Source organism: Bos taurus, chromosome 1 (assembly GCF_002263795.3).
Source record: "Bos taurus isolate L1 Dominette 01449 registration number 42190680 breed Hereford chromosome 1, ARS-UCD2.0, whole genome shotgun sequence".
Classification (NCBI taxonomy): Eukaryota; Metazoa; Chordata; class Mammalia; order Artiodactyla; family Bovidae; genus Bos; species Bos taurus.
Window position 1 is genome coordinate 83,995,889 of NC_037328.1, and position 14,784 is coordinate 84,010,672.

The window sequence follows — 14,784 nt, forward strand, 5'->3', positions numbered from 1 at the left end:
AATGCAAGAGCTAGTATAGTTCACATATGATTAATAACCACGGTCATAACAGTTATTTAGCACTTACTATGTACAGGTACTGTTCTAGGGGTTTTTCCTCCAGGGGCTCCTTTACTACCCTATGATCACCTCCATTTTCCAGATGGGGAAACAAGGGCACAGAGAAGTGACTTCTCCAAGGTCACCATTGGAGCCAAGATGTAGACGCGGGCATTCTGGCTCCAGGTCTATGATCTGAGCCACCACCATCTATTGCCACCTTAACTTTAGTTGCCAGAGAAGTTATACAGATGGTGAGTGATAAAATATAGAAATTCTCAGGAATAGCAGGTTATGTTAGGCTGGTGTAATCGGGACATGTTTCTAAGAGGAAGTCTGGAGTGAATTTGAATAGACAGATTTAAAAGCACACAGAAAAGTGAAGAGAAGAGGATTTAACAAAAGGTGTATTTGAAGAACTGAGAGAATATGTGGCTGGAGAAAAGGATTCAGGGTGGTGAGTAATTGGAGATGTGGCTGGAGATATGGAATAAGAGCAAATCGTATAGGGTCTAGAAAGCTAAAACGAGGAATTAGGACTTCTAAACAATAAATTGCAGGTGATACCACTCTAATGGCAGAAAGTGTAGAGGAACTAAAGAGCCTCTTGATGAGGATGAAAACAGAGAATGAAAAAAATGGCTTAAAACTCAACATTCAAAAAACAATCAAAAAACATTCAAACATTCAAAAAACAACAACTCAAAAACTCAACATTCAAAAAACAAAGATCATGGCATCTGGTCCCATCACTTTATGGCAAATAGATGGGGGAAAAAATGGAAACAGTGGCAGATTTTGTTTTGGGGGGCTCCAAAATCACTGTAGATGGTGACTGTAGCCATGAAATTAAAAGATGCTTGCTCTTTGGAAGAAAAGCTATGACAAATCTAGACAGCATATTAAAAAGCAGAGACATCACTTTTCTGACAAAAGTCCATATTAGTCAAAGCTGTGGTTTTTCCAGTATTCATGTATGGATGTCAGATTTGGACCGTAAAGAAGGCTGAATACCGAAGAATTGATGCTTTCAAATTGTGGTGGAGAAGACCCTCGAGAGTCCTTTGGACAGCGAGGAGATCAAACCAATCAATCCTAAAGGAAATCAACCCTTAATATTCATTGGAAGGACTGATGCTGAAGCTGTAATACTTTGGGTACCTAATGTGAGGAGCCAACTCATTGGAAAAGACCGTGATACTGGGAAAGATTGAGGGCAGGAGGAGAAAGGGGTGTCAAATGATGAGATTGTTGGATGACATCACCAACTCAGTGGACATGAGTGTGAGCAAACTCCAGGAGATAGTGAAGGACAGGGAAGCCTGGCATGCTGCAGTCCATGCGGTTGCAGAGTCAGATATGACTTAGTGACTGAACAATAACTACAACAATAAACTGGCAGCATTTTGAGAGCTCTGGATAACCTACAGCAAGTTTGGTAGTCAGTAAATTTTTTAGCGTATCAGTGAAACTTCATAGAGAGAAGAGGGGACTTGCAATAGGAAAGAAAAGGAATTTAAGGCAAGCAAAGCTTGCAGTATAGTTTAATAAAAGTGCTCAAAGGATAACAGATATAATTCTCAGACAGACTCCCTGATTTATCCTGGCCCTGGGAAGGATAATTAGTACAGGAAGCTTTCCCCAACCCTCTTTTGTGTCCCCTTGTGTATTCCTTGGGATTCCCCGTTTATATCATCTCTTGATGATCTTTTGCCCCTTGTCTAATTTCTCCATTAGACTAGGAGTCGTACAAGAGGGACTAGGTCTTCTACGTTATATTTGCAGGACTTTGCTCAAGCTGAGGCCTAGAAGGTGTTCGGTATGTGTTGGTGGATGGATGGATGGGTGGATAAGGGAGTGTAATCTAACCTCTTAATTGTATAGATGAAGACTCTGAGGTTCAGAGGGGTCAAGTGATCTGCCAAAATCACAAAAACATCTTTGAACAATATTCTTTGTAATATACCTCATCTTTTTTACTTGAACCATTTCTAACCAGTGAGATGTGCATAGTTCAGTTTCTTGGTCGCTGAGACTCTGACACAGCTGCTGTTTATTAGCTCTGCCAGGTATGGCAATTTGGCACTTGATTGTCATTCCTCCCAGCAACCATATAGGATAGAGGAATTATTTTCTTTATTTTTCTGATGAGGAAACTGAGGGGGTGGAGGCAAGGAAACAAGGACAGAAGTGATTGTGATATGAGGGTTTTCACTGACTTCCAAAACAAGAAGGAAAAAGAAGATTCAGAAGAAGTTAGGATGGGGCAAGCCAGCCTGTGTGTCGTTGGATGACTCTTTTGGGGCATGGTGCTCTTGATAGCCATACCCTCCTTCAACTTCTGTTTTTAAATCCCTTTGAGCCTCAGTTCCTCGTGAATAAAGTGGTGGTACTGATATCTGTCGTGAGAATAAAGTGTGAAATGTACAGAAAGCCCCAGGAGAATGTCTTGCTTGTCATATTTTCTCTCTTTTAAGTTATAACTTTAGTTTCTGTGGTTTTTCAACTTCAGGAGATGAAGTTTCAATGCATTATGACCCCATGATTGCAAAGCTGGTTGTGTGGGCTGCTGATCGCCAGGCAGCCTTGACGAAACTTAAGTACAGCCTTCGACAGTACAATGTGAGTGAGCTGGAGCCGTGTTAGTGACCGTGATGATCTCTGGATCTCTACAGCCAAGCGTGTCCATTACGACTGGTTGACCTTTGTCCTTGTCAACTTATTTCTACCAATTTCCCATATGTCACAACAAAATTATTTCACATGGGAGTATTTCCCATGGGTCAGAATAGAGTTTGAAGACTTCCTGATTTCAGCTAGAAAGGAAAGATTGCAGGACTAAAACTATTAGCATCAGCGTTAACCTCAGTGGGATCCGATGTGAAATTTCTATTCAACCTGTGGATGAGGCCAGCAACACAAGTGTGGCCAATCCTCTGATGTTATTTTCTGCCAAGGAAAATAATTATGTTCAGTTTTATCCATTTGAAAGAGTTTGTTGCTTTTCTGTAGCTATAAATTTCCTTGCTGCAGTAAGCCCCATACCATGCTGATTTAGTGTCATAGAAGGATTTCTTATTAACCCATGATATTCAGGTGACTATATTTCATGAATTTGATCAAACCTCCGATTTCTGTGGCTCCACCCACACCGGCCTCCTTGTGACTCCTTTGACACACCCAGCATGGAGCCACATGTTCCCTTTCTCCCTCCAGAATTTTCTTGCCCCATGTGATTCCCTCCTCACTGCCCTCTGCCTGGCTCACCATGATCCTTAGAGTCCTTCCCAGGCCTCCCCACAGGACCTTTTGCTGCTGTCTGTTCCTTTAGCCAGCCTTATTTTTTTTTCATATCATCTGACATTATAGTAGATATTTATAGACATTGTTATTTGTCCCTTGATGTAAGCTTTGTGATGGCAAGGACTTTGTTTTGTTCCTCACTGTGTCCCAGTACTGGGGTCAGAGCCTGGCACCTAAAAGGCTCTCAGTAAGTGGCTATTAAATAAATGGATGAATGAGAAAATGAATGAATGAACCTGAGAGCTCAGACAGCCGGTTTTGTCCTAGATCCCATTTATTGGGTGGATTTGGGTTAATTCTATACCTTTTCTTATTTTTATATCAGTGTGTACAAGTTGAATTTTAATGTTCAGAGGAAGCTCTTTTCAGGTCATATAATCCCACCCCCCCGCTGTGTAGCAGTCCTATTCTGTCTGCAGTTTTCCTCGTTCGTGGGAGTGTTCTGAGAAGCAAGTCTTCAGTATCTTGCACATAAATCTCATTTCAGTTTCTTAATGTTTACTTGCTTTCCTAACTTGAGTCAATTAAACATCTCCACACCACCTTCCCAACACCATTTCCTACATCCTGTTTATCATAGTAAATTAATATAGTGTGAAGTGCAAATGCATAATAATGGTGAAATGAATTTGTTTTGTTTTCCCTGAGAGTTAGTCATGGTCGAAAATACTTAGTAGAAAGAAAGAGCTGATGCCATAGAAATGTTTTCCTGAGTATGTTGTTTTCCCCACTCACTGGGGACATGGACATTTTTTCCTCCCTAGATTGTTGGACTGCACACCAACATTGACTTCCTCCTTAGCCTGTCTGGCCACCCGGAATTTGAAGCTGGGAACGTGCACACTGATTTCATCGCTCAACACCGCAAAGAACTGTTGCCCGACCGGAAGACCACAGCCAAGGAGTTTTTATGTCACGCAGCTCTGGCCCTCATCCTCAAGGAGAAAGCTGTGTCTGATGTCTTCAAAATTCAGACACAAGGTATGGAATATTTTTCTATTTCTTCTGCTTTGCAAAATTTTATGAATATCATTGAACATGCTTTTTTTTTTTGGCCATGCTGCATAGCTAATGGGATCTCAATTCTCCAGCCAGGGATTGAACCCAGGCCACAGCAGTGAAGGTCCAGAACCCTAACCACTAGGCAACCAGAAACTCCCAGTTTTCTTTCTTTTATTGCCACTCCTGCCTCCCTTTTCTTCCTTCAGTAACTGACACCATCCTCTGCTAAAGTGTTTCTTAGTATCAAGTAAAGAGCTTTACGTAATATTCATGCACCCAACAGCATGCTTTAACCCATTCAGTGTAACTTAACCCATCACTTAAACAACATAGAGATGGACTTATTTTCAAGAAAACACCAATTCTCCCCACATCTCATGCTGATATGCCTTACAACTTCTTTTTGTTTTGTTTTTTCTAATTCACTTTTTATTTCCTTCCAACTTCTTTTATTCACCACTCCCTGCTTTGTTGTATCCTGCATACCGGCAGCAGCTTTCTTGGTCCTAGAGACAAGACAGTGCTGGAGATGCTCAGATTCCCTTAAGTTACCCATAATTTATTGTTGAGTTATTCTTCTGCTCTCTCTTTTTAAAAAATATTTATTTATTTATTTGGCTGAGTCAGGTTTTCATTGTGGCACATGGGCTCTTTTCTTGTGGTGCATGGACTCTCTAGTTGTGGCACACAGGCTCCAGAGCGTGTGGGCTCAGCAGTTGCTGCAACTGGGCCTAGTTGCTCTGCGACGTGTGGGATCTTTGTTCCCTGACTAGGGATCAAACTTGAGTATCTTGCATTGCAAGGCAGATTCTGAACCACTAGACCACCAGGGAAGTCCCCTTCCTCTCTTTTTCTATTCTGAGATCAAATTTCTGACTAGCTAGATACCTAGGTATTTCATCATATCATAGAATCTGAGTATGCCATAGAATCTGAGACTATGACAGAGATTCATCCTGGCTGCCATATGTATGCATCCCTGCCTCAGCATTCCCACTGAGTTGTTGCCCAGCATCTTCCTAACACCTCAGGAAGCTGGAAATTCATGATGAAAATTCATTAGTCAATTACAGTTTCAGTCAATTCTCCATTAAGAAGTTCTTCCCACTTGGTTGAACAAAATCTGAGCTCTCCCACATTTGCTCCATAATATTTCCTCAGGCTACCTCTGATCTTTGAAGCAAACAGGAAAAAAAACCCCTGAATCCATTTATCCCTTCATTATTATTAGGATTATTATATTATTATAGGATCCTATTATTGGGATCTTTTTCTAGATTCATTCAAGAAAGTGATATTAAGGGCTCCCCCCAGGCGCTTCCCTGGTGTCTCAGGCGGTAAAGCATCTGTCTACAATGTGGGAGACCTGGGTTCGTACCCTGGGTCAGGAAGATCCCCTGGAGAAGGAAATGGCAATCCACTCCAGTACTATTGCCTGGAAAATCCCATGGACAGAGGAGCCTGGTAGGCTACAGTCCATGGGGTTGCAAAGAGTCGGACACGACTGAGCAACTTCACTTTCACTTTGGTGGCTGAGCGGTAAAGAACCTGCCTGCCAATTCAGGAGACGCAGGTTCAATCCTTGGTCCAAGAAGATCCCACATGCTGTGAAACAGCTAAGCCTGTGCACCACAGCTATTGAGCCTGTGCTCTGGAGTCTGGGAGCCGCAGCTACTGAGCCCATGTGTTGCCACTACTGAAGCCCCTGCAGCCTAGAGCCCTGTGCTCCACAAGAGGAGCCACTGCGGTGAGAAGCCCACCCACCGCAACTAGACAAGAACAGCCCACACAGCAGTAAAGACCCAGCGCAGCCATACATGAATTAATAAGTAACATTTTAAGTTATATTGAAAGCTTAAAACATATAGCTACATTTGGAGATTTGTGCTCTGTCCTCATTTTGTCCTTTTACATTAAATAAACGCATCTACCTGTACCCCATCTGGTATTCCTCAGCCTGGACTTAGCTTTTTTGGAATGGAGTGTCCTCTTACTCTCACTTTCCTTTTTAAATTAAAATTTATAAGCAGCCCAGAGAGGAGTTTCAGAATAAATTGCTTCAATTTAGCTACTCCATAGCTCCTGGAAATTGTCTAACAGAGGGTGAACACACAAGTCTCTAGAGGAAGACCAGTAACAGAGAAGAGCGGAAGAGGCCAGGTGAAAGAAAACTAGTGAGTAGTGAGGATCCGGGCGACCTGGAATGCATTTGCCCTGTCAGAATTGTGACCACTGTGCAGTTTATGCTGCCAGAGGTGGAAAGTTGAGGTTGTAAATATTCTGATTTTTCAAGAAAAACTGGGATTTTTTTCATGTAAAATTTCCTGAGATGTGAATAAAGTGTCTAAATTTAAAGCATTGCATAGAATAAAGAAAACATATTTGAGCTGTCAGTATAGGACCTCTGTTTTATGTTTTCTTTTGTTAGTAGGCTTGATGTTCATAAATTTGTTGTTGAATTTTAAATTTTTTCTAGATCAATACTCTCCTTTTGCATCCAGCAGTGGAAGAAGACTGAATATCTGTTACTCTAGAAACATGACTCTTAGGGATGGTAAAAACAGTAAGTAATGTTTTATTAAAAAAGAAATGTGCTTCATAGAAATAGATCACATTTACTGAAAAAAAAAAAGAATTCAGCCTGGCCATGATCAATTACATTTTTTAAGATCCTTAGCCTAAACATTAGAAGGAAGCATGCCAAAATAATAGAATTGGCTCTGGGTGGTAGAGTTAATGATATTTATTTTTCTTTTTCACACTTGTTTTATATTTGGTAAATATTTTAAAAATAGGTCCTAAAACATACATAGGAAAATGAAATATATACAAAACATTAGTGAGATTAGCATTGGATGCTAGGATTTGAGGCACTTTTTTCCCTCCTCTTCTTTGTACTTTCATGGCTCTGCCATTTTTTTCTGTGAGTCTGTATGACTTCTAAAGAAGAAAATAACCAAACTTCTCCAGGGGAGGAGGATTGCCCACCCCACTGCTCACCAGGCAGCATTAACGAGGGGGAGTTACTGTTAGACCCGCTTATTGCTGATGAAACTGAGATAGGGGAGGAGCAGTTACTCAAGGCTATTAAGTAGCAGAACCAAGACTGACACCCAGTCTTTCTGGCCTTGCCCCCTGTGCTGTTTCCACCACTTTTCCAGTAGAAAATTGATTTTTGATTGCCAACTAATTGATGGGCCCGGTATGGGGCCTGATTTATTGTAACTGACGTCTGAAAGAGATGACACTTAAGCCAGAAGATGGTTTGTAAACTTATGGCTTGAACAGTGTTCCAGAGGAACCAGAATCCTATGACAACAACTGGCTGTATTTCTTTTGTTGAAGGACAGTTTACCTGGGAAGTCAGAGGGGTGCAGAGCCAGAGCTGGGAGGGATGGATAACCTTGAATGTGAGGTTCATTGAACTGTGGGAGCTCCATTGTCAGAATGTGCCTACCAACTATAACAGAGATCATCACAGCACCCTCCTCCCTGGACAGAGTAGGATTTTCTTTACCTCAACTCTGGGTAGATACCAGTCACTCATTAATAAGTAGCTCTTTAGGCATTTTTTCATTCTGAACCTAGATGGTCATTGCCCTATTTGCATTGAGTACATGGAAAGAACATTTGCAAAGATCCCTTATAAAGTAGCCTTCTGGGAGTGGTTAACCTATCCATTTTATGCTGTTGTAGTTATTTCATCCTAAAAAACAGCGAAATCTGGGAGTATCTTGCCCTAGACTCCTCTGTGCTGAACACAAGTATCAGCAGCAAAGTTTCAGTGGCCTCTTCAACCTGAATTAAACAGAAAAATCACATGTATGATTATAATTCATAGGAGCCAATGGTATTACTTGGTGTAAATTTTTACTAAGCAGTATTTTGAATTATGTTGCATTTCAATTTTAAAATAAATATATAATTGAGAAATCAATATAAATGATGTTCACTACATCCTTTTTGTAGTATTTTTCAATGATAATCCAGGTCTGAATATAACGGCTTTCAGAAATATTATATTGAGTCTCTCATATATGCTAATCAGTAGTGACCATGGTTGAATAAGAGAGTGCTCCAAACAGGAAGTCTAAGGGCCCAAAATCATTTGTGAATCTAAAGGAGAACCAACTCCTAATGATCTCAGTAAAAACAACCCAGCATTTTATATATTTAAAGCTTGAAAAATAATCTTCCTTTGTTATAGCCATGTTTCACAGAACCCTGCCCTACCCTCAATAACAGTAGCTAAGATTTATTGAGTGTTTGATATATATCAGGCCCTTTGTTAAGCACTTTCCATGGATTATTTCATTTGCATTTTCAGAATAGGCCATTGAGGTCAGTGTTATTATTAGCGTCAACTTTATAAATTGGGAACCAAAGCTTAGAGAGATTAATAGTTTTCTTGAAGTCATACTAAAAGTAATTGGTAGAGCCAGAATTTGAACCCACTGTCTAGGGTACATGTGCTTATCTAACACTGCACCATGCTAAATGTATATACCTTATATAAACATATAAGAGGATATTAAACACATATCAAATTTACAAGAGGATATTTAAGGTTCTCTTGTGGGGGTTAAGTATCTAGAGGAGAGAGGAACAAATTCAGTTACTCTATAATGTATAAAATAGTTTTCCCGGCAGTGTCTTTACTATGATTCTTTTGGCATTCCTGTCAGTTAAACACTTTTCGTATCTTATAAATTAAAAGTAAACTGATCTGGTGTAATTGAATATATTTTCTCTTAAGAAAGTGTAAAGATATTGATAAGATATAGGGAGGAAAAGTTTCATTCATTCATACACTCAGTACAAAGTTTTTGAAAACAAAATATTCTGAGTAATGTGAAGAAGTAAAAAAAGATGTTAAGACATTTACCATTTGGCAAAGGAGAAGTTATATATGTTGACAATATGGATGGTGTAGGGCTTAATAATGCAGGCCCAGGAGTCAGATTCTATGGGTTGAATTCTGCTCCCCTCTTGTCTATGACCCTTGGAAAGTCACACTCTCTAAGCATCTCGTGTCCTCAGCTATAAGTGGAGATACTCATGGCAGTTGCTTCCTTGGGTTGTTGTGTATATTAAATGAAACAATACATATAAAGCATTTTAGCTTGTTGACTGACCTAGAGCAAGCAGTCAACAGTAGCTATCATCATCAAAATCATTATTATTAAATTATCTCCTCGTTACTATGGAAAGAGCAAAGTAGACATGTATGTCACATGTTAATTTTTAAAAACTGGTTGCTGAACAATGTGTATAGCAATATGTTATTTTTATAAAAGAAAAATATAAGTTTATGCATTCAAAAAGGTCTAAAAGGATTCACACATTAAAGTGTTTAATAATACATCTGGGCAATAAAGGGGACTTTCACTTTTTATATACCTCAGTATTTAACTTTTGTGAATATTTTTTGCAATTATTAAAAACAACTGATAAAGAGAAAAATCACTGTCATTTAAAATTGGATGAGGGGAGAATCATAATGGCACTTTATATGCAGAAGTCTAAATGTTCACAGGAGAGAGGATTTGTTCCACCTAAACAGACTCTTCCCAAGGACAGTGAGTGAGTATGATGTGAATGATGGATGGAGTCTCAGGTGGTGTGGCTGGGGATCAGCAAAGTGGGAAGGAGGCGCATTAGCAAAGAGACACAATTGTGGAGAAGGCCAGAGGCACGTATGGAGAATATGAATGGTGCAGTTTCCCATTTGTTTGTAACACAGGGCTATATAGAAGGATGGTGGGCAACAGGACTGGGAGTTTGGTGCCTTCCATACCAAGCCAAGTACTTTGAGTTTGGGGGGGCCATGCTGGGCCGCATCAGCTGGAATGGTTGAGACAGGAAGCAGGAAATTTAGGGAGGCCCTCTTAAGTCAGCCAGGCCAGAAGCCATGGGCCTGAACCAGAGTAGAGTGATGGGAATGGACAGGAAGAAATGTAGAGCACAGGTCTTCAGGGGCAAGAACTTGGCAGCTTTGTGGTGGCTATTGGAGGTGAAAAGCAAAGGATGGAGGATAAGGCAAGAATGACAAGTTATAAACCTGGATGATGAGAAAAACAGTGTCAGTCATGGAGTTGACAGGTCAGGAGGGAAGGCAGGTGAAAGGGGAGATGATTTGTTGGCCCCATTAGGTTTATTTTAAGATGTCAGTGGAGGATCCTGCTGGGAATGACTAACCAGAGTTTTGGAGCAGGAAGGTCAGGCTGGAAACAGACTTGAGCTGGGAGCCTCAGAGTGCTGGTTAATGTTTCAGGTGTAGGTGAAATGACTTTGGTCTGCATGCTCTACCCCACAAAATTTCCAGCTCCTAGGGTAGTCTTTAGGGTGCAGTCGATGGGGTCGCTAGGAGTTGGACACGACTAAGCGACTTCACTTTCACTTTTCACTGTCATGCATTGGAGAAGGAAAGGGCAACCCACTCCAGTGTTCTTGCCTGGAGAATCCCAGGGACGGGGGAACCTGGTGGGCTGCCGTCTATGGGGTCGCACAGAGTCGGACACGACTGAAGCGATGCAGCAGCAGCAGCAGCAGCAGCAGCAGCAGCAGCAGCAGCATAGTCTTTAACCTATTCTCTAGTCATATAATGATATAAGTATATTTTGCATTATATTTGTATAGTCTGATACAGTTTATAAAGTGCTTTCACATTCATTTAATCATTTACATTTTCATACCCAGTGAATGGGTCAGAATGGATCAGAAAAGCAGGATTTTATTTTATTTTTTATTTTTTTAAATTTATTTATTTAAATTGGAGGCTAACTACTTTATAGTATTATAGTGATTTATACATTGACATGAATCAGCCATGGGTGTACATGTGTTCCCCATCCTGAACCCCCCTCCCACCTCCATCCCCATCCCATCCCTCAGGGTCATCCCAGTGCACCAGCCCTGAGCACCCTGTCTCATGCATTGAACCTGGACTGGCGATCTGTTTCACAATATGATAATATACATGTTTCAATGCTGTTCTCTCAGATCATCCCACTGTCGCCTTCTCCCATAGAGTCCAAAAGACTGTTCAATACATCTGTGTCTCTTTTTCTGTCTTGCATATAGGGTTATCTTTACCATCTCTCTAAATTCCATATATATGCGTTAGTATACTGTATTGGTGTTTTTCTTTCTGGCTTACTTCACTCTCTATAATAGGCTCCAGTTTCATCCACCTCATTAGAACTGATTCAAATGTATTCTTTTTAATGGCTGAGTAATATTCCATTCTGTATAGGTACCACAGGTTTCTTATCTGTTTGTCTGCTGATGGACATCTAGGTTGCTTTCATGTCTTGGCTATTATAAACAATGCTGGGATGAACATTGGGGTACACGTGTCTCTTTCAGTTCTGGTTTCCTTGGTGTGTATGCCCAGCAATGGGATTGCTGGATCATATGGCAGTTCTATTTCCAGTTTTTTAAGGAATTTCCACACTGTTCTCCATAGTGGCTGTACTAGTTTGCATTCCCACCAACAGTGTGAGAGGGTTCCCTTTTCTCCACACCCTCTCCAGCATTTATTGTTTGTAGACTTTTGGATAGCAGCCATTCCAACTGGTGTGAGATGGTACCTCATTGTGGTTTTGATTTGCATTTCTCTGATAATGAGTGATGGTGAGCATCTTTTCATGTGTTTGTTAGCCATCTGTATATCTTCTTTGGAGAAATGTCTGTTTAGTTCTTTGGCCCATTTTTTGATTGAGTCGTTTATTTTTCTGGAATTGAGCTTCCGGAGTTACTTATATATTTTTGAGATTAATTCTTTGTCAGTTGTTTTGTTTGCTATTATTTTCTCCCATTCTGAAGGCTGTCTTTTCACTTTGCTTATGGTTTCCTTTGTTGTGCAAAAGCTTTTAAGTTTAATTAGATCTCATTTATTTTTGCTTTTATTTCTATTACTCTGAGAGGTGGGTTATAGAGGATCCTGCTGTGATTCATGTCAGAGTGTGTTTTGCCTATGTTTTCCTCTAGGAGTTTTATAATTTCTGGTCTTACGTTTAGATCTTTAATCCCTTTTGAGTTTATTTTTGTGTATGGTGTTAGAAAGTGTTCTAGTTTCATTTTTTTACAAGTGGCTGACCAGTTTTCCTAGCACCACTTGTTAAAGAGATTGTCTTTTCTCCATTGTATATTCTTGCCTCCTTTGTCAAAGGTAAGGTGTCCATAGGTGCATGGATTTATCTCTGGGCTTTCTATTTTGTTCTATTGATCTATATTTCTGTCTTTGTACCAGTACCATACTGTCTTGATGACTGTAGCTTTGTAGTAGAGCCTGAAGTCAGGCAGGTTGATTCCTCCAGTTCCATTCTTCTTTCTCAAGATTGCTTTGGCAATTTGAGGTTCTTTGTATTTTCATACAAATTGTGAAATTATTTGTTCTAGTTCTGTGAAAAATACCGTTGGTAGCTTGAGAGGGATTGCATTGAATCTATAGATTGCTTTAGGTAGTATACTTATTTTCCAATCCATGAACATGGTTTATTTCTCCATCTATTTGTGTCCTCTTTGATTTCTTTCATCAGTGTTTTATAGTTTTCTATATATAGGTCTTTTGTTTCTTTAGGTAGATATATTCCTAAGTATTTTATTCTTTTCATTGCAATGGTGAATGGAATTGTTTCCTTAATTTCTCCTTCTGTTTTCTCAGTGTTAGTGTATAGGAGTGCAAGGGATTTCTCTGTGTTAATTTTATATCCTGCAACTTTACTATATTTATTGATTAGCTCTAGTAATTTTCTGGTGGTATCTTTAGGGTTTTCTATGTAGAGGATCATGTCATCTGCAAACAGTGAGAGTTTTACTTCTTCTTTTCCAATCTGGATTCCTTTTATTTCTTTTTCTGCTCTGATTGCTGTGGCCAAAACTATGTTGAATAGTTAGTGGTGAGAGTGGGTACCCTTGCCTTGTTCCTGACTTTAGGGGAAATGTTTTCAATTTTTCACCATTGAGGATAATGTTTGCTGTGGGTTTATCATATATAGCTTTTAAGAAAAGCAGGATTTTAAATGTCTTAGGATCACAGAGATGATCGTACCATGGATGGCAGATTTGGGCCTTAAGCCAGAACTTCTCTTTCCCAATTAATTACGTTTTCTACTATGACACTACAGCCTTTCTTTTTGAGGGGGAAATATCTGAAATATCCTATAACTGTAAAAGAGTTAGAACTTCAGTTTTAAAAAAGAAAAGTCTGAAATTCACCTTTATTGAAACCTGTCTGATTTTTTCATTTTTTAAAATTTTATTGTCAGGGAGTTAAAAGATGTTGATATCCCTAAAAACTAGTTTTCCTTAGGTTGAAAGTGAGGTTCTCAGAACCTCAGTTACTGAATAAATGTATGTCTTCTAACTGTTCTTCAATTTCCCCACTTTTTCCATAAAGATGTAGCCATAGCTGTAACATATAACCGTGATGGATCATATAGCATGCAGGTAAGCCTCCTTGGTTTTGTTCTACAGCTCAGAGCTGAATCTGATTTCTCTCATACTGAGTAGAGCATGTTTTCACTCTGTACTTTATTTGAAGCTGTTGATTATCATGACTATAGTTAGGAGAATGTCATGAGCTTTTATTTCAGACCAATTTGGAAAAATTATTCCCTATATAGTTTCTGATTATTTACTCAGTTTGGCTGTAATTTCCTTAAGAATAAAAACTTGGTTAAAAAAATAATGATAATAATATTTGATATAAGACATCTAAAAAGCCCCTAAATTATGTGAATGTATTTATATCTAAAGCAGCAGTTCTCAAATGTTTGGTTTCAAGACCTCTGTACACTCTTAAAAGTTATTGAGATTCCCCAAAGAGTTTTTGTTTGTATTAGTTACATCTATTAATATTTACCATTTAGAAAATTACATCGAGAAAAAAATGTGTTATTGTTTTAATGTATGTTTTTAAAATGTACATAATATGTGATTTGTCATTTTAACCATTTTTAAGCATACAATTTCATGGCATTAAATCATTCACATTGTTGTGCAACCATCACCACCATCCATCTGCAGAACTGTTCTCCTGCAGAACTGAAATTCTGTCCCAATTAAAAGGGTCCACTCCCCCTCCTCCACCCACCCTTCCTGGGCCCTGGCAATCACCATTCTACTTTGTCTCTGCAAATTGAACTGCTCTAGGTACCTCGTATAAGTGGAATCATTCAGCACTTACTCCTTTTGTAACTAGCTAATTTCACTTAGCATGTCTTTGAGGCCCTTCCATTGTTGTAGTATCCATCCAAATTCCCTTCCTTTTTAAGGCTGAATAATATTCCATTGCATGTATGTACTACACTTTATTTATCCAATCTAAATACATAGATGAGTAGTGGACACTTGGGTTGCCTCCATCTTTTGCCTATTATAAATAATGCTTCTGTGAACATCTGTATACAAGTATCTCTTCGAGACCCTGTTTTC

The 14,784-nt window shown here is 39.4% G+C and overlaps 1 protein-coding gene across 4 annotated transcripts in view; it reads left to right on the forward strand.

The window, feature by feature from the left end:
* The window catches only part of MCCC1 (methylcrotonyl-CoA carboxylase subunit 1), a 58,611-nt gene that overhangs the window by 35,142 nt on the left and 8,685 nt on the right, over window positions 1–14,784 (forward strand). For all 4 annotated transcript variants that reach the window (XM_015472184.3, XM_010801297.4, NM_001205758.1 and 1 more), the window contains 4 exons: window positions 2,552–2,661; window positions 4,107–4,323; window positions 6,821–6,907; window positions 13,748–13,797. In XM_015472184.3, coding sequence (XP_015327670.1) covers window positions 2,552–2,661; window positions 4,107–4,323; window positions 6,821–6,907; window positions 13,748–13,797 — 464 coding nt within the window. The remainder of the gene's footprint in view (window positions 1–2,551; window positions 2,662–4,106; window positions 4,324–6,820; window positions 6,908–13,747; window positions 13,798–14,784) is intronic.